The sequence below is a fragment of the Mchenga conophoros genome, linkage group LG14, assembly GCF_057382185.1.
Source record: "Mchenga conophoros isolate Kocher_MC1m ecotype Shallow Benthic linkage group LG14, M_conophoros_male_GT1.1, whole genome shotgun sequence".
NCBI classification, from domain to species: Eukaryota; Metazoa; Chordata; class Actinopteri; order Cichliformes; family Cichlidae; genus Mchenga; species Mchenga conophoros.
Window position 1 is genome coordinate 27,849,994 of NC_140539.1, and position 22,889 is coordinate 27,872,882.

Here is a 22,889-nt window from a genome sequence, read left to right on the forward strand (position 1 = left end):
CTAAGAAACACCAGCTGTACGATAAAGCAGTCAAATACATGCGACACATCTACGGCATGAAGGTCTGAGGATACTACAAGTCTTTCTAAGACCGTATCAACTGCAAGTTATTTATTCCTGTGTGCGCACAGTTCATGCAGGAGTCGTGCAATATGGCAGTGTAATCTACATCGCAGCATGGCGCAAGATCTACACCTGATCACGCTCAGCTATAACGCTGGGTTCAAGAGTCTGTTACTTCTTGCCACTCTGTCTTGCAAGTTTCCAGAGATGTAAAAGGAAAGTGTTTATTATATATTACATGTTTATTTGTGGGTTTTGCATAGTTTGCACTTCCTTTGGAGAGATCTGGAAAAAGGAGGATGTACAGTCATGTGAAAAAGAATGTTTTTCACAGGACTCTATGCAAAACTAAATATACCCTATGATGCAATACGTTGTAGAACCACCTTTCGCTACAACAAGTTGAAGTAAGTTTTATCAGCCTCTCACTTTGTTGTGGAAGAATTTTGGCCAAGTTGCTTTGGTTTATTGAGGTTTGTGAGCATTTTTTTAAGCATAGCTCTCTTAATGTCTCACCCCAGCATTTCTGTTTTATGACCCATTTTCATCAAGCTTTGACTCTACAATTATTTGGTATAAAGGACAGTGGCTGCAAAGCTCCCAAATCATCAACCCTCCACCACCATGCTTGACAGTTGCTACGAGCTGTTTGTGCTGATATGCCGAGCCTAGTTTTCGCCAAAGGCTTTGCTGTGCTCTCTTAATTGCCCCTTGGGGATAAATAAAGTCTTTCTGATTCTGATTCTGTGCTTTATGGCCAGATATCTCCACTTTGGTCTCGTCTGTCCAAACAAGATTATTCCAGAAGCCTTGCGGTTTGCTCAGATGCAACTTTGCGAATCGTATTTTTAGCGAGAAGAGGCTTTCTCTTGGCAACCCTTCCAAACGAGACATATTTGCTCAGTCTTATTTAAAAAAAAGCAGTCATGAACTTTAACATCTAAAATGCTAACTGAGGCCTGTAGAGTCTGAGATGTCGCTGTTGTTTTAATGTCCACTCACTTGAAGATTATGGCACTGTGTCGAGTCAACACACACCCACATACAAAAGTGCTAATGATCAGTTAATCAAGTGCTTCATGTTAGCATCACCTGGCTGCTGTTTCCTATGAAAGCTGTAAGGGTGTACTTAGTAGTTAACATTCTTTTTACACTGCTGTTGTTCACCGTGCAGTCAACCATAACGGCCCTTCCAGGTGGCTTCTGTCTGTGTTTACTTTCAAACTCCAACACAAACATTTATGGCTAAGATTACCCACAGAACTCCAGATTAAGTGTACTAGGCTCATAATCACATTGACTTATATTATCTTATTAACCCTTTCCATTCATACAGGTGCCTTTACTGAGATTAGTCTGTGTGTGTTACTAAAAATGCACTTTGTCATCATCTTTTGAAGGCTGAAGGAATTATTATTATTATGCTTTAATTATTTTTGCTGTTTAGAACAGGTTCAAAAGATCATTGTTTCCCAGGTAGTAGTTTCTGCCCAATTTACAACTTTGACTAGGCGGACTCACTCTGGCCTGGTGATGCGGAGACTTGTGCTTGTACTTGTATTTCAGAATTTTCCCAAGTGTCTATTATCAATACAGCCCAAGGTTGTTCATTTTGTCCTCACAGTTGTAAGGATTTGAAAAATCAATACAGCCAAATTCTGTGCCCACTGCTCAACTGTGACAAAATAACCAACACTGTGGTGGATTCTAACTCTGGTAGAGGTATAAATATGCTTCTAGTAACTCTAAAAGAACCCTGTCAGTGCTCTTGCTTATCTGGCTGTGTAGGTTCTCTTATTCTTACATGTAGTATTTTTTACTTACTTTTTTTGCAATCAGAATCAAGTGTTACACCTGAAACATCTTAGGTGTGAAGTGAAATGAAGGACATCTGATATCAATGGCCCAGCCTCACTAATAAGCAGTTAACCCCTCAACTATCCCAGAAAAGAAACAGTTCCCGACACTGTCTGTGGGGCCTCGGTCTAGTTCTAGGCTTGAAAAGACTGAGTTTTGGGTCACTCACAAAGTACTTCCAAGTGTCTTTGAGCCAGGAGGTCCTTTACAGCTGGGTGGTCAATGATGCAGTCCACTGGCATTCCATCATCCTCCTTGGTGACAGAAAATCTTACCCGGCTGGTAACAGTAAACATCCTGTCATACGTCTCCTCAACTGTTGTTTCACCTGGAAAACCATCACAGGGATGACAGGAAGAGAAAGTTAATGGCGAAACAGGGCAAAAACAAATCTGAACTCCTGCAGCAGCAGCAGCAGTCTGCACTGGCTTTAATGAGCAAATAGTCAAAGCTATTAAGAGAGCATTACCTGTCAAAGAGGACTACTTTCAGATGACATTTACATTTAATTTATGATTCAGTGATGTGGTGCCCAGGCGAGACTTTAGGGGATTCAAAGAGTCCGAAGGCCTTCGATTCTGACGAGAGCAGCGAGGAGCGGCTGGGTCATATCCAGCCTGATAATGAAGGCTTCTGCTGCTCGAGGGTTGAGCATTGTTGGGGCTAACCCTGCAGTAATCTGCTGCCCACTAGGCCCTAGGCTGTCAGAAGGGCATTCATTTAGAGAGCATTACAATGCCACAGGGGCATTGCATTAGCTGCAGTGCTGAGTGTGATGGTTTACTCGCACTTAATGAAGTGAGGAAATAATTACAGCCCCACACTGACCTGCAGCACACTTCCATTTCAGCCTTGTCACAGGGGAGCTGTGCCGGACTCAGTGAGGGCAAAACACTGTTGTTCCACAGTTGATGATCACCAATACACATATATGCGGCCTCTTGATGGATATTAACCCCATGTAACATATACGCACCAACCCAAGACCTGCCTACATAAAATTTAAAGTACTGGGAGCAGTAAGTGGTCAATGCACTTGTGGGCATTAAATTTGACCACACTGCCAGCTGCAATGAGGAAACAGGCAGTCGAAAAAGTGCACTGACCATTTGAAAAGGGTAAGTAAGTAATAACAGTAATAACAGCAGGAATACAGTGTCAGTGTGAAGAGGCTGCATTAAAAAAAAGGGTTTCATCTAAACAACAGCGATCTTGCTAGCCTGCACAAAAATGCATAAAAGTATTGCAGCATGTGTTTGTGCCCTGCAGTGGGTAAAGGTGAAGGTTCTTTGATTAATCATGTGTACTACTACATCTCAGCGTCCATGTGGACATGCTCACTCTTAAAAGACATCTGATTAGAACCTGATATCAGAGCCAAGAGGAGGTGCAGGAGTCTCATTCCCTTGCAGACCACTTGAATTACAATATGCTGCAGGGTTTTAGTGGGTTTTTGGTCCAGTGATGCCAAAAGCATGGTGCCTACTCCAGCTTAATTATGCCATTTAACTTCACTCGAAAAAGCACCACAACAGCAGTAAATGAGTTTATCCCAAACATCTTTAGTTAAAGTTGAGTCCTGTGATCAGTGGGTACTTGTTCCTTTCCAAATAAGAGCAAAAAAAAAAAGTCAATTAAGAGCCGTATTGTCACCATACAATCACAAGGTCAATGAGGGCATTTCCAAGCACACCTGCCAGGAGCAGCGCCCTGCGCGCCAAAGAGTTGGGTGAAGTGGAGTGTAAACTGAAGAGATGCGGTGATTAGCCATTTTTCTCTCGGCCAGTCGCACTAATTGCCTCAAAATCACAGTGAAGCATTTAGAGCGTGCGATAACAACAATCACGGCAGTTTACGTTATGTTTGTGTCGAATAAAATGTTGGTTTGCAATCTCTGACAGGGTGTACAATATCAATTTGAGGCATGTCAAATCGTAAATAGAAAGGTGCATACAGTATGAGAGAAGATGCTTTAAAAACATGACAACCTTGTCCTGGCCAAAGAAAAGTGTGTCTCTATGTGTGAGAGTTTGCGTGTGTGTGTTTTCAAGCTTCATTCAAAACTCACTTACAAAATTGGCTGGTGTATCCTGTGTCACACCATGTCGTATTGTGAATGGTTGGTGTGTGGCCATGGGTCGTAGCAACAGTCACACTGTGAGATTTTGTTTTATTTTGTTTTTAAATTCTAGCACTCTGGTGCCTTGGTGGAAAAAATCAACTTGGCCAGTAGCAGACACAGGCTCTCACAGATCTCACAGGCTACCAACATTTAAGACTGATGAATAACAGTCTTACCAGGTTTCATAATTGCACAGTGTAAAGAAAACTTGATGAAAATGTTTCAGGATTTGACACCATAAATTAAATATATGGTTGGAATTCTTTAAATACAATGTAAAAGCCTTAGCCAACCCCTTATTTCTTTATATTTTGTAAGAACTGGTAAATGCACAAACTTAAATGCAAATACAGCATATAAGGCAAAAAACCAGACTTTCCACAATTCTGACAAGTATGAAAGTCAATATTTGGCATGATCACGTTCATTCTACAGCACAGCATGAACTCTCTTAGGCGGGCGTTCTTGTAATTTGTAATTTGTAATCCTTAGGAATAGTTCTCCAGACTTCTTGAAGGACATTCAAAGCTCTTCTTTGGATTTTGGCTGTCTTATGCTCTCATGTCTGTCAAGATGATCCCACACTGCGTCACTGATGTTGAGGTCCAGGCTCTGGAGAGGCCACTGTGTGTTTTCCTATCCGGGTATGCTTTTACTGCATTGGCAGTGTTTTTAGAATCATTGTCATGCTGAAAAATGAAGTCATTGCCAATCAGACACATTCCAGAGGATATTTCATGGTGGTTTACAATTTGATTTTCCATGCTCATAATTCCATCAATTTTAACAAGATCCGTTAACCACTGGCTTTAATGCAGCTCCAAAGCCTAAAAACCTCCAGATGGCTGTAAGACAGTGACTACTGTACCTCTTTCCTGACCTCCACCATGCATATTGACAGTGATTTCAACCAAACTTTTCATTTTTGAATTCATCACTCCATATGAACTGTTACCACCGATTTTCAGTCCAATTCTTGTGTAATTTGGGATACCTTAGCCTTTTAGTTTTGATAGCCACCCTTCCACTGAGACCATTTCTGATGAGGCTTCAGTGAACATTAGATGGATCAGATGATGCTCTCATGCTGTGTTTCAGATCTTTGCTGGAATTTGTCCCATTTCTTAAGGGTATGCCCTTTAGATACTATCCATCTGCTGTAAGACTGACACTTATTTGTCCACCACTTATCCAGTTTCCTCAATGTTTTAATGACACACTGCACACGTGCATAACAACTGCAAAGTGGTTTTAGTTAATAGTTCTTTGGGAATGCAAAGATCTATTTTATGCCTGTCAAACGGTGTTATCTTTGGCATTTGTCATAGATTGAACTAAAGAAATGGGAACAAATGATGCGGTTTTGTAACAGGCTGCTAGTAAAGTACTTAAAGATACAATTTAATATTGATTCTTTGCTAAGTTGCCTGTTATGTGCAGATGCAACACACGTCATCCCTTGAGTTAGGAGGCTTTTTTATTAAATTATTTATTGAATGATTTATAGGTCAGCGTTAAACCGCTTAACAAATAATAAAAAAATTGCTCTGAAAATTGGACTGGACTAAAAATGACTGGAACAGGCAGCCAGTGCCTAAAGAAAAACTGAAATGCCTTCAGAAATTCTGGAGAACTGTTGTTCAAAGACACTTAAAAGAATTACAACAAAGTCTGGCAGCAAAATATAAAGAAATGACTAAGCTTCGCACAGTACAGTTTTTCTTTATAAAGAGATTAAGTGATCAATAAATACGTGAAATTGTGGCAAAATAATGAACTAATCAAATTAAGCCGTAATTGGTGCCCATCTAATTTTTTATAATCATTTTAGGCTAATTGCATTTTGTGGGAAATAATCAGCTGGATAGCAAAAACTTGTAGAGTGATGACATAATTTGATGAATTGATTGATGTGATTTTATAGAAATTTTTAGAAAATAATAGAATGAATTATATTAAAACACTACTGCCAATGCTGTTCACTTTATGTGATCGAGCAAATGGGCTCTGACCCAGAGGTGGGCATGTGCGGCCACAGGCCGACTACAGGAATGCCACTTTATTCTGAGACACATTGAGCATGAGCGCCTGGAGAGAGGACAGCAGTTTTACATCTTTGCATTATTGGCCACTTATGTTAACTAACATAAACCCAGCTCTTAAATCATATGGCACACTGCTTTATTGAGAAATCTTGTGTGTTGTATCAAAATATTTTAAGCTTTTTGAACGTCACTTCAGGTGAAGCTGTGTCATTATACATGTCAGGGAAAATTACCATTTGACTCTGTGACTGACACTGTGTGATAAAGGCAGTGTTTATGTATTTTTTTTATTCTAAGATAAGCAGTTCAACTTTTTTTGTCACCCCAACATCAGAAATGAATCTGACACCCTCGTGACACCTGCTTTTTATGCCTTGGTTGCCTTGCCTTGAATCTTGATTTAATCGCTGAATTTATTATTAAAAACAGCTTTTGCAATTAGTTCTGTCAGAAACGCTAAAGGTAATGAGCTATCTTGATGTTTGCTCCAACAGTAGTTAGCTTATGAAGCAGATGTGAATCCTATGTAATAGATAGAAGAGGTACGATATGTGTGACTTTTTTTGTAGTAACTACTGAAAATCCAGTTATTGGCTGATGTAACTGATGATTCAAGTAAAAACAAATGGGTTTTTATGTCATTTTATTTTCTTCTGCTTTTTTGTGGTATGTAACAACCTCTCCGCCTTAAAAAAAAAAGAGCTGTCTCTGTGCAATGTCAAGAGGACTTTCTGCCAAATTAGCCCCAATCCGCCTTGTGTAACTGTGTCTGCCTGAAAGTCCCATGGTGTTGTGTCTTTCATTTGACAGTACAAAATACCAAAGGGACAGGCAACACTTTTCAAGGTCAGGAAAATAGCACCACTTACCCATGTCTTGGCATTTTCATGAACAAAAGCGTCTTTAATTTGACTTCTACGATCAGTTCTGCTTCGTTTCGAGTCTTCTTATTAAATTCTTTTAAAACGAAAACCAGTAGAAAATCATGGGGAAACAAAGTACTGCACCGCATCTTGACAACTCATACAGAGTTATTAATGATGTACAGGCCAACCAACGCTTGTCAATTACCAGTGTCATCCAAGACCCAGATGAGGAAAACAACCGTGCATCAGGTCATGGAAGGACTCAAATCTGAATGCAGAGGAGATTTGAGAGTTGCAGCAGAGATGTCAAATCAAACGCTCTTGTGAGCATCGAGCACTGATCAATCCCAGTGCAATCAAGCATAACCGCTTCTCAGGGTGACATTTTCTTTCAGTCAGTTTCTAACCCGGGTCTTCTGCCTGCCAACACACTGCAGAGCCACCAGTGATCAAGCTCTTTTGGCGAGGCTTAGACAGTAAACTGCTAGAGGTATTTCGATTAGCAATGCAGAGAAAATGAAAATGATAAAGATTTTTAACTTGCTCCGTTCACTCGATATAAGATAAGGCGAGTTACGCTGGGGACCCTGGAGATGTAAGGAAAATACACTGTGAGTGACTTAACCTGTACAGTAAGCAGTCGGGGCTCCTGTGACGCAAAGCACAAAGAAGTGATTAAAATGCTTTAAACCCTCGGTGTTCAATTGCTACAATTTGTCAAAATTGATACTCTGAGACACAACACATATTTTAAGATTCAGTGTGACTTACAGTTACCAAGGATATCATTATCTCAGATGTCACCGTAAATAAACATCCATAAATTTGCTTAGAAATCAGAAACAGAAAGACACTGCTCATTACTCCAGAACCTGTCTGAGAATTGCCAGGTTTTTAAATTACTCTTGTTTCTGCATCCATTACAATAAAGAACATCCATCAATCCATTTCCTTAACTGCTTATCCAATTCAGGGTCTGGAGCCGATCCCAGCTGACAGGGTATGCCCTGGGCAGGTCTCCGAGGCCACCACAGGGCACAATAAGGAACAGATAATAGTTAATTTGGTGGAAATTTAATGGTGCCAATTTGCCACAAGATAAGTGGTTAAAAGATCTTTGATAGCTCAAAGGACAAAGCAGGTGTTGACATATATAGAAAGCATTACGGTAGCTATACGTCATTACGGTGATACTGAAATGTACTCGAGCTTACAAGCAGTGAAAAATAGATTATTTGACCTGTATTGGGAATTTATTAAAATATTTTAAAAGCAGCTCTTTTGATGTAATATTGTCGAATGTAATTTTTTGTTATTTAGATGCCAGGATGTTCAGTAACAAAAGGGGACAGAATAGCATTACATACCAAAAAAAGGTAAACCTTGACTTTGGAATACTTGCTCATATAAGTTCCAAAAGTCAAAAATAAACCAGCTCAAGTGCATCAAATTAAAAACAAGGGCAAAAAAATTAATAACGTTTTATTTTATCAGTTAAGATATTCAAATTTTTCAAAATGATTTTTTAAACTGTATATTAATTCAAAATCTTTCAAAGTTGAACTTGAAAGTTCAGCTTTTGAGTTTTTAGTGTGTTTTCAATAAATGGAATATTTCAAATTCATTATAAAATCCAAAGCCTGCTACTTTTCAAAGCTCCTCTTAAATTTTCCGCGTGTGGCGTCACATGATCGCCTGTAAATTTGGAAAAAAAGCATTAAAACATTAAATGCAGCTGTCCAACAGAACAGATCTCTTCCTGTACTCAGCAGACGAGCACTCGGCTCCACTACATTTGAAATAACACTGCAGATGTCATTTATGCTAACAAGCATTTTGTGTGCTGAGTCTCTCGCAGGCCACAGCCCATCAGTCCCGTACCTGCCAGCATGATAAATGGTTGCAGAAGCAATTCGGCCAATTTGAAAGAGTGTGTAAATTAGGCCAAGGATTTCTTTATTACCGGCACGACTGTCTCGCCCACATACATACGTAAGACAAACATGATCAGAGAGATTCTATAAAACTACTGAGATGTGTGCATGTGAATCTCAATCTGAGCGGGAGCTAATGAATTGTTTAGCACGTCCATAATGAGAAGTGATTTGTGTTTCCTTGGGTACAGGAGGACGTGACTTTCTGGCTTTCTTTATGTATCGACTGCCACTATGGATTAGCCCTGCTCAGCATGTCAGGGGCATTTCACTGATCTAACCATCCTGTTGTCTCTTCTTTCCTTACACAACACTCAACAACTCATAAACAGAAATTGACTTCGACTCCTGTAGGGAACACTGGAGGCATAGATGGCATTTAGCTTCAGATTCACTCTTGTCTAAATATTTCATCTCTCAACAAGCCAAATGAATCCTCTCCATTCTAATACATATATAATTTGACAACAAGCTCTGAGACATCCACTCTGTGTAAATACGATATGACTAAAACGAATATCTCCCTAGTTGTATAATAAGTATATCATGAATAATTGATGACCCCCTAATCATAACGGAGAGGTAATAAGGCTTTCTCACCACTCCACATTACATCCCTGTTTCTGAGCAGCCTACAGCCGGCCTTAGGCGGAAAATGCATGGAGGAGAAATGTGCAAATAACCATGTTTGCTATGTATGGATGGTTTAAAGAAAATACAAAGATGTAGAGTTTAGTAGCTTTAGAAAACATATTCCATCAGGAGACGGAGTGTAACCAGTAAATATTTAAGCAATTTTAAATCTGAACTTGGATCTGTGAAATGAAAATTACAGTATGAAAATGCCTTTAAGGCAAATGTTTTCGAAAATTTATGAGAAAAATAACACAGGCCCGAATTGCAGGTCTTGCAGTTGCGGTTGCATAGTTTGTTGATTACATAGTGGAGCTGAGCAGGCAGCACAGGCTGAAGGACGGGTGGGAGGGGGGTTACACACAAGAAAAAAAAGAAAAGAAAAGAAAGAAAGCAAGCACTGTCTTTCTGCAGCTGTGTATGCCAGACTGGATTATCTTCTTATATGTGTCAGTCAACATAATCAGTACAACACACATTAATGTTTTGGAGTAGAATTCCGTTTTATTCACAGAAGAAGTGCCTGGAGCATGTGAAGCAAACTGGGTGAGGCTGTTATTCTACTGACCTGTCAGTTCTTCCTCCCCTTTCATCCATCTGATGTAGGCGGCTGGCTTGCCGCCAATGGCTGTGCAGGTGAGCTCCGTCTCGTTCCCCTCGCTGACCACGTCCTCGCGGCTCTCGATGATTGGGCTGCCTGGCGGGACTGACCCAGAACAATGGCAGAGGCAGCACATAGACACACAGACAAAAATCTATTAAAACTTTACAATAAAGTTTCAAATACTTAAATACTGGGTAAAGTCACTATTCCTCACTATTAGTAAGCTACCTGTTCACACTGATCGTCAGTGAATACATAAGTTTCAGCTTTTACTGATTTACAGTGCTCTCCATAACAGTTGGGACGATGATACATTTTTTTGTAGTTTTGCATCTGTGCACCATCACAATAAATTAATCAGTCAATATGTGATGGAAGCACACAAACTTAACAAACTGGTTATACACAGTTCCCCATTTTCAGAGGCTCAAAATCAATATAAACATAAAGACTCTTTGTACTTGGATGGAAAAACTTTTAGAACCCACGGACATCACAAAGTGTTGTTTCCCCCTTGAGATGCTCCGCTACCCCTTTACTGCAGCCACCTTTGTATCAAATAATGGAAAAGCATGCTCTGTTGAGCTCAGATCATGTGACTGATTTGGCCATTGAACAATATCCCATTTCTTTACCTTAAGAAACTCTTGGGTTGCTTTTGCAGTACACTTTGGGTCATTTGTACTGATCAGTCTGCAGCATTTGGTTGAATCTCTTCTATCAGCAGTCGCATCGTCACAATGCTGCCCCCACTATGTCTAACAGGTTTCATCCTTTTCCCATCATTCTGGTATTTCATTTGTCCAAAGATCTAACCTGACCTTTGTGCTCTTGAGTGTAATTAGTGGTTTTCACCTTCTAAACTCTCTGCATTTCCATTCATGAATGCATCTCCGAATTGTGGACTTTGATTGTCTTCTGCCTAATAATGGCATTAACATTTCTCATATTTAAAATTAAATTAATGACAGCAATAAATGACAGCACGTCTGCTGTATTTGTCATAAAATAACAAGGGAATAGGCCTCACATGGCCATGAGACTACTTGCCAGTCAATTAGACCAATAATTTACATTTTTTCTTGAATTAAACCTGTAAGTCTGCACTTCAATCACGTATTGTTGAAATTACACTCCACTGTGGTGGTGTACAGAGGCAAAACTACAAGTATTGTGTCTTCAGTATGAGGAATAATAATTATAGATTCAATATAAGGACTCACATATCTCAGCGAATTCTTGGAAGGAGATGGACACGATTATACAAAGAAGTGGAATAACTTGAGCGACAGATATACCAAACAAAAAAAAGACACTACTGCAAATAAAGGGGATCCAAGAAGGAAAAAAGAGCCAGGATTTTGTTTGTTTCTATTGTGGCTAGCACTGCATAGGTGCACCACAAGGCAATTAACAGCATGCACAAGCATGAATGCTAGCAACGGCATCATAGTAGGCACTTAAAAGACTCACCACAGTAGTTTAAAGTAGCCGTTAGTGTGAGAGGTTGAAAATGATGTTGCCTCACCAGCTATGACAGATATCTAGTCTTTTCGCAGATTTTTGGGGAAGCAATAACAGAAATACTCTATTTTCTCATAAAAAAGAAAAGAAACTTGTGTGAATGTGGCAAGGATAAACTACAGGCTAACATTAAGCAGTGTTCTGTTATTGTCTAAGGAGATCCAATCTTTTCCATGTTCTCGTTTGAAAGCATGCACAATCCAAGCAAAGCTTTAATTTAGAATGTTAACCTTATGGAGAGTAGAAAACAACTGAAAACAAAAAAAAATCTTTTTTGTTTGTTCTGCTGTGAGGTTGTGACGCATCATCATTTCATGCTGATATAGTGAACTGGTTCATATTTTTAAATCATATAATTATCATTTATTTAAAGTTTTGTTATACCATCTGGAAAATGGGAGCCTGATACTCGTTTGTATATTTGATAACTTTGACGATTTCTACCAACTCACATGAGAAATATAGTTTTATTTAGATGCTACTAGAATAGACAAGCTGTTACAGACTAAAATATATTTTCATTTGTAACAGCTTGTCTGCATTTCAGATGTTTTTGCAGTTGTTCATATCATACCTGTCTAAATGAACGGACGTGTGCTTATTTTAATCACTGCAGGTGCCTACACAAGAGGTCATATGACTCACATTTTTATTTTATTCATCCCAAGAGGGGCTTAAGTAGCTGATATGAGTTGCGTGATAATCTGCACAGTGTCGTGACAATCCATCAAACAAGTGGCGGACCAACAAACCACATTACCTCAATTACTGTTGTTTTTTTTTTATTAGGTGAGTAAAAGGAGTTTGTGATGCATTCATTAACACCTTCAGCTAGCATGAGTCACGAATCTATCTCCTTGCATTTCTTTTAAGCTAATGTTAAACAAGCATATGTGATTAGAACCTATGGGTGTAAAAAGAGGATGGGGAACAGTTCTCCCTCATCCCTTGTATTACTCATCACAGCAAACTTGCTGAACTTCAGTTACTTGAAAGAAAAAAGTCAGCAGGGTGCTTATTTCAAGGACTCTTCAATGCAACCCTTAGTTCAGAAATACTGCAGCTAGGTTTCAATTGTACAACTAGAGTAATTACTTTAAAGTGCTTTTAATTCCTTTCAATCCCCCAGGATGTCTGCATGTATAATAAAGCTTAACTAGAGTAATTTCACTCCAAAGCATCAAAGTGTGGCACAGCTGACTCTCAATAGGGAATCATTTGGAGCAGCCAAGTCAACATTCACCGGGATTCACATAGTCAACACAGCTGCCAAAACCAACGCGGTCTGAGCCATCAGTTTCAGCATCTGCTCCTTTTCGTTATGCTGTTGAGCACCGCGAGAGCCTAATTGGCTGACATTTTGTTTCAGTTGCTAAAGATAACAGGATCAAAGATTACTATTATTTCATATTCACCGTCTATAATGGAGCAAAATAAAACAAAAGACTGTGTGCGCGTGAGGTTCACACATGTGTCCTCACACCTACCTAGGACAGTGATGTCTGCGTAGGCTTCCTGAGGAGGATCTGTGTAGAGCTGGCACACATAGCGTCCCTCATCGGAGAGTGACACATTGGACAGAGACACCCGCAGTTCGTTGTCAGAGAAATTCACCAGCTGGAACCGGCTGTCCTTGAGAGCTGTGGGGATACATGTGAGACAGAGACAGTGAGGATACAGAGTACAGGGACACAAACACGGGACATGGGGTGAGAAAGAAGGGGGACGGGTGGGGGAAATGGGAAGTGGTGGAGAGTGGTGAGAACGAGAGAGAGGACGGAGAAAGACAAAAGAGACAGTAGAAAATGAGACTGAGGAGAGAATGTGGTGGGCAGAGTGCTGCTCTTTTGTGGGCTTTCTCCTTAATTGAGTAAAAGAAAAGTGAGTTTCAAAATGATTCATACAAGTTGATTTATAAAGTAGCTTTACAGTCCAAAGAGCACTCGCAAAGAAAGGAAAGTGTGAAGAGTGCTCATGAAGACTCCTAACAAGCTAGGAACTCTTAAAATGGGCTGCGGCTGGTCATGGATGGATGCATCAAACTCACATATTCCACAAAAAGGAGAGGCATTCAAACATACATAATGAATGAAATCACTGTGTGCAAGAAGAGAGGCTCGGATGCCTCAAACTCTAAATCAAAAGTAGACAAGAATATGTATACTAATGCCTGTATAGACTGGCTGAAATTTCTTTTAATGTCATCAAACTAGGTTAGCCATCTCTGAGTTTTACCCACTGCGTTTCATTTAGGTCAGCCCTCATCCCAGAGCACTCTTTTACATAAACAGCTTTGGTTGATTTGATTGGGAGCCCTTTTGATGTTTTGACCTGCCTTCTTTATCAAGCCCTCTCTGCATCTGTCGAGCTAACGAACTCAATTCAGCCCCCTTAAAGCGCAGGGAGTTTATTATTCCCATCAGGCTTTACACTTAGCATCATGATCATTACCCAAGGTCTCGGGGCAGTGTCAACATGAAACCTCATTCCCTGATATAATTTGAGAGCTCTTTGGAAGTCTCTCCTCAAAGGGAAACAATGACACTGATGCACTTTGAGAATCCGAGCACCTGCTAGGGAGGGAAACCCTTCACTTGTGAGATGCTGATGGCAGTTTACACAAAGCTGTTTCATAACTGGCTCGCTGCTTACATAAGAGCGTGGATGATGCACAGTGTCTGCTGTTTATTAGAATGTGCATATTTTCACCAAAATATGTCTAATGATTACATTCATTAGCCTATTAAATATCAGGAAATATGATGGCTTTATGAAAAAAAAAATTATCTCACATTAAAATGTTATCCAGTCTAAGATCATGCTTATTAATATAAAAGTAGAACATATTCCAACTCAAAGAGCTTAAAAGAAAGATAATTAGTTAATTGTCTTACAATTTTGGCAAAAAATAGCAACAAACAGTCCATTGTTCATCATGTAAACTCACAAGTAAATCAATAATCACAGCAGCCAGTGAGACTGCTCTCATCAGGAAGTCAGAAAGTCAAATTCAAGGATTGGACATCCTTTCTCTGGTGCTTTGAAATGGTGATGAGCTAATCAAAACTGAGAGCTGTAATCACATTTGTTGTGCACAACAGTACTAGGTCCACCAACCAGCAGCCGGAACTATTTAATGAATCAAAAAATTGGTAAGAATACATATATATGATCTGTGTACTTTTTGTACTTTTCTTGGAAAGCCTTTCATAATCAAAGTGCAATTTATAAACAGTTTTGGAATCACATTACTTGTGTCAATCTGTAAGACACATTTAGTTAGAATGGGCCTTAAGTTATGGTCCTTGAACACTTAGAAAGAGAGTGACATCTGGACTTTCTCTAAATGCTCCGATGATCCGATGCTTCACAGTATCCTACTTATGAAGTCCTTCATGAATACACATTTATTTCCTGTCAAATTTAGAACACTTGTGGTATATTTTATATCAGTAATTTAGTATTTGTGCCTGTACATTACAAGTAGGGCTGAAGCGGAAAAGGGGGATGTCTCATATTTCTGTGCTCCAATCACAATTTAGGAACATTTAAATCAAAACGCTCGCTTATGGTGCCAGGTCCCCACCGCATACTTATGAAGTAGATTGGCTGAGCTTTTGCATATTAAAGTCAAATATATTTCAATCAGCCACAATTCTTCACGTCGTAAAGAAGTACTGCTATAACCGGCGTACTTGTTACGACAAAGCAGTGATATGGCATTTGCACGGAGTTTCTAGGCATCAGAATCTTGTAAATCCAGCGCTTAGTCTATTGCTGCTTGGGTTTAGATCTCTGCCAACTCCTAAGCTTTTTACTGATGCGTGAAGATTGATGAAAGTGAAACAAGGTGGTAAAGTTGTTGCTAGACCGCTAAACAATTAGCTGAAACTTGTTGTAAAGCTCAATAAAGTCTAGGAAAGATGCAGCTTTGGCTGGTAATTCTCTGCACACGCCTAACTATGAATGAACCCTTTCACACTGTCACATTGGGTTGACGCTCTCACTTTATTTGTATTAAAAAAAAAAAAGTCTTTATAACAGCCTTATAACTGTAACAGCAACCAGTTTCCAGAAGCTCTAAACCTACCAGGTCTGACGTTGAAACAAAAGCCTTTCGGCAGTATCATTTTAAACCTTTGTAACACAAAGTCAGACAACTCCTGAGAAGATGCAGTGAATAAATAATGGTGTTCAATTGCATCACCATCCAAAGAGGTCCACCTTCGCTGATAAAGGCTCATTTTTCCCATTTCAGATGACAAGTCTGCCAAATTGCATGTCATTTCGCATGTATCTGGCACAATAAATGGCTCACCCTAACAAGACTCGCTCCGCTTCTACCTGTGACATAATTCATCTTTATTTGCTGCAGCAGAAATTTGTTTATATGGCCTTCACTGGTACTGTAAAGCTGTTATCGTTTTGGTATTTCCGTGCGTATCTGTGTTTCTGCGGCTGCCGCTTTGCTTGTAGCCACTATTCTGGCTCCTGGTGTGTCTCTGTGTCACTGCTGTTTACTTCCTTGTATACAAAGATCTGCCACTGTGTCAGGCGGCCCCGTTGACAGGTAACAATGCCACTGGCCGAGGGGGGTCCCAGCAGAACCAGCAGTCCTTTAGGAACAGAGCCTAGAATAGCGCTGCTATGGGGTTCACTAAACCCCATTACCAGAAGCACAAATATGCAGCGGTGGACCAGAAACACTCCAGCCAAACATATACTCAGATCTAATCGTGGATAAACAAAACTGCTTGTTTTTTGTAATTGAAGGCGGCACTGCATTGAGTTAGGCGGAGAAAATGCCACGTTTATAGGCCCGCTTGGAGCGCCTCGACAAAGCACGAAGAGGAAAATGTTGTCTTAACATCATGGAAAGATTTCCTTAGCAGTGCTGATCTAAATTTGATTGTCTCTGTGATGTAACAGTGAATTATTCACTGTTGCTTTTCTATCTGCTCTTTGGTGTCAAAATAAATATTTTTTTAGGTGTAGAGCACAACATGATCTTTGCTATTTTACAGTCCATTCTTCTCTGCCATATTGTGAGACAGCTTTAGGCATTTTGTACAAATATGACAAAGATGTGTACTCAAACTCCCCCGATGCTCTTCGCTAGTGGAAAATGGAACACACGTCTCACTACCTAGACTTGTGAAACAGCTGGGATGCAATATAGACCGAAATGAAGGGTGTTCCTCGTTCACCTTGAATCTTGGCTCAGATCCCAGATATAAACAAGTTTTAAAAAAAAAAAGCAGAGACAAAAACTCAGTTCGGAGTAGAAGTAGCCCATATGCTCATGCATAATCATAATGTTCAATATCCTAATCTAAGAGATTATCGTAAAATCGAACAGTGACAAGGACACAAAAGTATTCCCATTATGGTAGCATTGTTAATTATCTCATATCAATCTTGCAGTATTCTTAGCCTAATGACTTGTGTAAAAGAGCCAGAAAGTCAAGGACAGATGGAATCATGTTTGGACAGAAAATCTGACAAAAAGCTGGAGCTGATGTTCTAGTGATATCTGATATCTTCACAGTAATGCCAAACACAGGACAATTCCTTTGAACGGGATGTGTTTACAATTGTTGCAGCTCTTTACGTGCAACAATCGCACAAAATAAGCAAAATAAGCAAAAAGTCTAGACGAGAGTGTAGACGAGATGTTGTGGACAAGCTAATGAGGAGAAATATGATGTTCCACTATGCTGCAGGAATAGGCTGTTTATGATTACTCTGTTTATTGTGTTCTTTGACAATTGACTAAAAAATAAAATATCGGTGAGAAATGCACAGGATCATTTCAGGCTGTCACATCTGAGTAACATTAAAGAAAGACAGCTAAACATCTCGGCTCTGCTTAAGTGGTGTCACGGTCTGTGGACGTAGGCCGTGCGGTGGTGTGTGTGGTGGACCCAGGTGCGAACACAAGTGAGTAGACGGGAGTGAACTTAAACTGAAAGCGAGCCTTTATTATGGCTGATGACACAGAGTTCAAACAAAGCAGAAATACCGTGACTAAACTATAACTTAACTGGGAAACTAATACTGTGATAAATTATGGAGACTCGGAGAACTATGACGATGACTGCAAAGACTGGCCGTGAAAACATGGAGGGTGGGAACAGATGACGCGACACAGACTGAATGAAACACAAAGACTAAATACACATAAGGGATGATCAAGGGAAGTGGAAACACATGAGGGGGAACAGCTGATACACATGAACCTAATGACAGGACAGGGAAAGTGAAACTACAAACACTGACATTAGACACAGACTTTCAAAGTAAAACAGGAAACATGGGGATTAGACGTGACCTGAACTGAACATAACCACACAGACATGACGCATGACAGGTAGACGCACGGACCAGGGAGACTGAATACAGGAGGAGATGACATAAACAACTAAGAAACAAAGGACTAAACAGCAACCTCGAAATTAACTAGATTAACTAAACTAGGGCACAAATGAATACCAAAATATATAAGAACTCAAACACCGGGTCACAGACCCAGCCCATGACAAGTGGAGGTAAATTTTGTAACTTTCAATAGAATTTTTTGGGGTTTTTTTGCAATAGATTATAAATTATTCCACTTGACAGTGAGGAAAAGATTCTTAATAGGTTACAGTTTTTGTTGTTGAAGTTTGAAAGTGGGTATTTAACATGGAAACTAATACACACATTGCACATTAAATTATACCCAGACAGATTCTTGCACCATAGTCTTCTGGAAGAAGAGCCATTATTATAACCTTAGTTTGCTTATTATTAATACGATTAGGATAAATTGAATAGGGGGTGGCTGTAGCTCAGGTGGCAGAGCAGGTCAGCCACTAATCAGAAGGTCGGTGGTTTGATCCCAGGCTGCCTCCTGGCTGCATGCCAAATATCCTTGGGCAAGATACTAACCCCATGTTTGCCTACTGGTGGTGGTCAGAGGGCCCGGTGGCGCCAGTGTCAGGCAGCCTCGCCTCTGTCAGTGCGCCCCAGGGCAGCTGTGGCTACAGTGTAGCTGCCATCACCAGTGTGTGAATGGGTGAATGACTGAATGTAGTGTGAAGCGCTTTGGGGTCCTTAGGGACTAGAAAAGTGCTATACAAATGCAGGCCATTTAACATATGTGTTATTATTTTATTATTCCTTTATTTATCCAGGTAAAAATCAGCAAAAGCCAAACACGCATACGCCACATAATGACATAACAATTAAAAACAAATGCAATTTTCCACACAAACATGTGAAAAACAATATATGATATCTGGTCATTAAGAGCGACATTAAAAACAGTCGCACTGACTAAAAGAGGTATTCTCTTGTTCTTCTAAAATTTGACTTAAACTCCCCCAAGGTAACCACTTCTGACAATTTCAACTCCTTCTGCAGATTATTCCAGGAAGTGGGAGCACCGTATCCTGGACTATTATCACAGGGTCATATTATTATCATGAACGCGTGTCTTTGAGTCGGAAGACTTTTGAGTAAAGTTCCAGTTTTTCAAATTGCTTTGTTCTGTGTTTGATTATTGTTTGCTTTGGTTTTGATATCTAGTAGTATTGTTTGTTTGTTTTTGGCTACTTGTGGTTTTGGTCTCCCCATTTGTTTTATACTGTGTTTTAATCTGTTCTGTTCTTATCTAGGTTTAGTTCAGCTGTCTCTTGTTCCCCTGTTGTTTCCACTTTCTTTGGTCACCCCTCAGTGCACCTGTCTGTATAAATGAACTCAGTCTTTTTTCGTCCTCTGTTGTGTTATATCGTTTACTCCTAACTCCGAGTCCCTGTTTGTCTTTAATTCCTAGTTATCGCCCAGTGTTTCTGGATTTATCTCATACCTGTTTGGGATTTCTGTTTATTTTTCCCTTTGGGCTTTTTCATGGATTATGTTTATTGAATTTCTGTCAGTCACTTCTTGTTTTAAACTCTGCCTCTCTGTGTCCTTGCATTTGGGTCCTCACATCAACACACTCCAGCTTTCAGCAGCTATGATTTAAAATGACAAAAATAAAAGAGCAATAGTAGTAGTAGAAGTAATCTATTTTGTTTGTTTACTAGATGTCAACCCCAGATACTGTGCATAACTATCAAAATCCTGAAAGTATTTATACCAGCGGGAGTATGCCAAGAGTGACCAGGCTTATCTTACCAGTGCCAAACTACTGTATAAAAGTCATAAACATAAAAAAAAAGATTCTCTAAAACTGACAGTACAAATATTCTTGGTATCTGGTACTCAGGATTAAAAGAAATTGGATTTCTTCTATTTCCATCAATTGTTTGCACTCATGGTCCTTGGTGCAAACAAGGACCACAAGTTTGCATTTCAAGCCTTCATGCTTACAAACACAATACAGGTGCTAACTGACAAATGCTTTTCTTCAAAAAAGGAAGAATGATGACGACTCACAGCAGAAAGACATCTTGTGTGTGTGTGTGTGTGTGTCTGTCTGTATGTGTGTGTGTGTGCAAGACACACTGGCACTTACGTCTAACGTCTTTGAAGTAAATGGTCTGTCTGTTGGGGTTGAGCAGCTGGATGACGGAGTCATCGTTGTTCCTCACTCTGCAGCTGATGGTGGCCGTTTCCCCCTCAATCACCGTCACGTTGTCAGTTGCCAGATTCTGACCTTCGACTTCACAACGCAGGCAGAAAACACAGAAGCAAAAAATACATTTGAAATGTGGAACAAGCATCTCTGTCTGGATATTTAAAGTATCTTAAATATTTATGTTTTTAACAACAGGGACTGCATGTCAACACACGCACAGTGCAAAGATACGTGAATAGGCCGTGTAGATTGTCTGTTTGCAGCCATGTCTAATCCTTTTAATATAAGAGCCATGTGCAGTGTTTGTCACTATTGATCTCCCCCAGCTCAGAGTGGGCCCTGTGAGTCAGTGCCAGATGGGCTGTAAGCTCTGCTGCCCACGAAGGTAGGGAGTGAGGAGAGGGTAGGAAGAAAAAGAGACAAAGAACGAGTGTAAGAAAGTGGCAAGTAGTAGATATGGGTGGGGTGGAGGAGGTGAAGAAGAGAGGGGGAGTTAAACAGAGCACGAGAGAACAGAGAGAGGAGAGATGAGCCGAGTTGGATGCAGTATATGGTTAAGCTTTATCAGAGCCCTCCATCTGAGGTTCCATGTGACCAATGTGTGCTCAGTGTGCTCAGCGGTTCTGTTCTGTATCTCTAGGAATAAAAGTGCTGTAAGCATCTGAGTCACTCTCTGTACACTGGCATTGTTGCCACTGACAGACCCTGGACCTTGTCATCGTAACTTACACCTCACACCAAACCCCCCACACACAAAAAGCCTTGCTTTGTTTCCCCTGTCTTTGGAGAGAAAGAGGAAGAGAATCAAAAGTCACCTTGTGCTATATTTATCCGGCAGGAGCCAAAAAAGCGTAAGAAGAATGGAGAATACGTTTTAATGCTTCAGATTCACACCAGCGGAGGAACAACACTCTAAGCCACAGCCCCAAGAAAACATCAAAAGCACATTTGCATGCCCGAGTTGTCAGACACCTCTATTGCATTCTGACATTTACAAAGTGGAGGGGGGGAAAAAACGCCTGCATTTTCAGATAGTGATAATGGGAATAGACAGGCAAACTAACATGATTCAAAATGAACTCTGTGAATGCGGCAAGCAATAAGAAATTAACCTCCTGTGGAGAAAAGCTCCTCAGACCTGTCTGATGCAATGAACTACCCATTTCATTCCACTCTGCTGCCGGGTCTCAGGCTCAGGACAAAAGGAAGGTAATAGGTAAAAACAGCCACAGATTATGTCCAACAAGTACACAATACAGTCAATTAAAGGTTTATCGTAAATAGGTAATATTTACTACATGCTAATGTGGTTGAGGACAATTTCATGTAATACTGCTGAACAGGCATGGACTAAGAATACGTCCAAGAATAACTGCTCAGATAGGACAACAATGACTGAATGTGTAAACGAGAGAGTACATGAGAAAATGCAAAAAAAGGTTTGAAGCCCCATCTTTTTCAGCACATTACCTCTGACTGATGGATTGTAATGCATATAAAAATGGAAATGAGATCTATGTTTTAATGTAACATATATATTAGACCTTTAGTTTCCCTTGTGTAAAAACAAGCCACAGCAAATAATGAGTGGATAGTGCACATGCAGATCAGAAAAGTGTGGATCCCACCTACACTGTGACTAAAGTCAGTGCAAAATAGTGCACACTGCCACAGGCTGAATCCATAGAGGAATCACCACAATCTACCAGGTACCTGAAAAAACTGTGTAACGGTTAACTGTGAATTAATCAATAAACACTATATATTGTGACAATCCTGCTCCCTAAAATATAAGTTCAAACAGCTACACTATATTCCCCTTTACAATTGAACGCAAACCTATTTTCTCTTCAACAAAATACCTGACAAGCGAGTTCACGGAGGTGTAACGGTTCTGAAACGTAGGCCAAACTTACAAAAATCCCTGGCTTGCTATAGCAGGCTGTATACCAGTGTGACAATACCTTCCACACTCCTGCCCAACCCCCTGCCACAAATGTTGAACTTTTATTACATTTCTAATACAAGCAATGATAGATGATTGAATGATAAAAACCTTGTAAAAGTTGACCTAAGGAGAAAAATTATGTGACAGCCAGAAAGACAGGAATGGATTTATCATTGTAGCTAACTGCAAGGGCATTACTGGTATGCTAGCCAGGCTTTATGGTTAAACACAGAATTAAACAGTCTTTTTTTGTGATAGCGTAACAGCACGAGTTTAAAAACAGGCTGAAAAGTAGCATAATCTGATCCTCATCCTCACATATGAACCAAAACCATGTTGAAGAGTTGTAACCAGGGGATCATGTGTCGGAAGAATCAAGAGTTCATTTCTCATGTGCTGCAGCCTGGCGTTGCTTCCAGCGACATCATGGACATACGTGTACCTTTTAATGTGTTAATGGTGCAGATGCAAAGTGGCGGTCGCAAAACTTCAAGGATCTGGTTAACTACTGAGGAGGATCATTGTTTTTATGTGCTATGTAATTTCAAACGTGCCTTTAGAAACAGCTCAAAGAACATACAAACTATTTTGTGCAGTCTGACAAAATGTGTCTGTGAGTTAAATGTAAAATCGTGAGGAAACATGTCAATATGTGACACAGAGAGATGGATAAAGATGTAAGAAGGGGAGGAAAGGAGAAGACGGGAGACTATTTTCAAAGGTAAGCACA

At 40.0% G+C, this 22,889-nt stretch overlaps 1 protein-coding gene across 5 annotated transcripts in view; it reads right to left on the reverse strand.

Moving 5' to 3' along the window:
* Positions 1–22,889, reverse strand: part of cadm1b (cell adhesion molecule 1b) — a 165,155-nt gene that overhangs the window by 30,471 nt on the left and 111,795 nt on the right. For all 5 annotated transcript variants that reach the window (XR_014888190.1, XM_085243726.1, XM_085243723.1 and 2 more), the window contains 4 exons: positions 20,149–20,295; positions 13,136–13,288; positions 10,089–10,226; positions 2,090–2,248 (listed from right to left, as the gene is read on the reverse strand). Coding sequence is in view for 4 of the 5 variants with exons in the window: in XM_085243726.1 (XP_085099852.1) it covers positions 2,090–2,248; positions 10,089–10,226; positions 13,136–13,288; positions 20,149–20,295 (597 nt within the window). In the remaining variant the exon portion in view is untranslated. The remainder of the gene's footprint in view (positions 1–2,089; positions 2,249–10,088; positions 10,227–13,135; positions 13,289–20,148; positions 20,296–22,889) is intronic.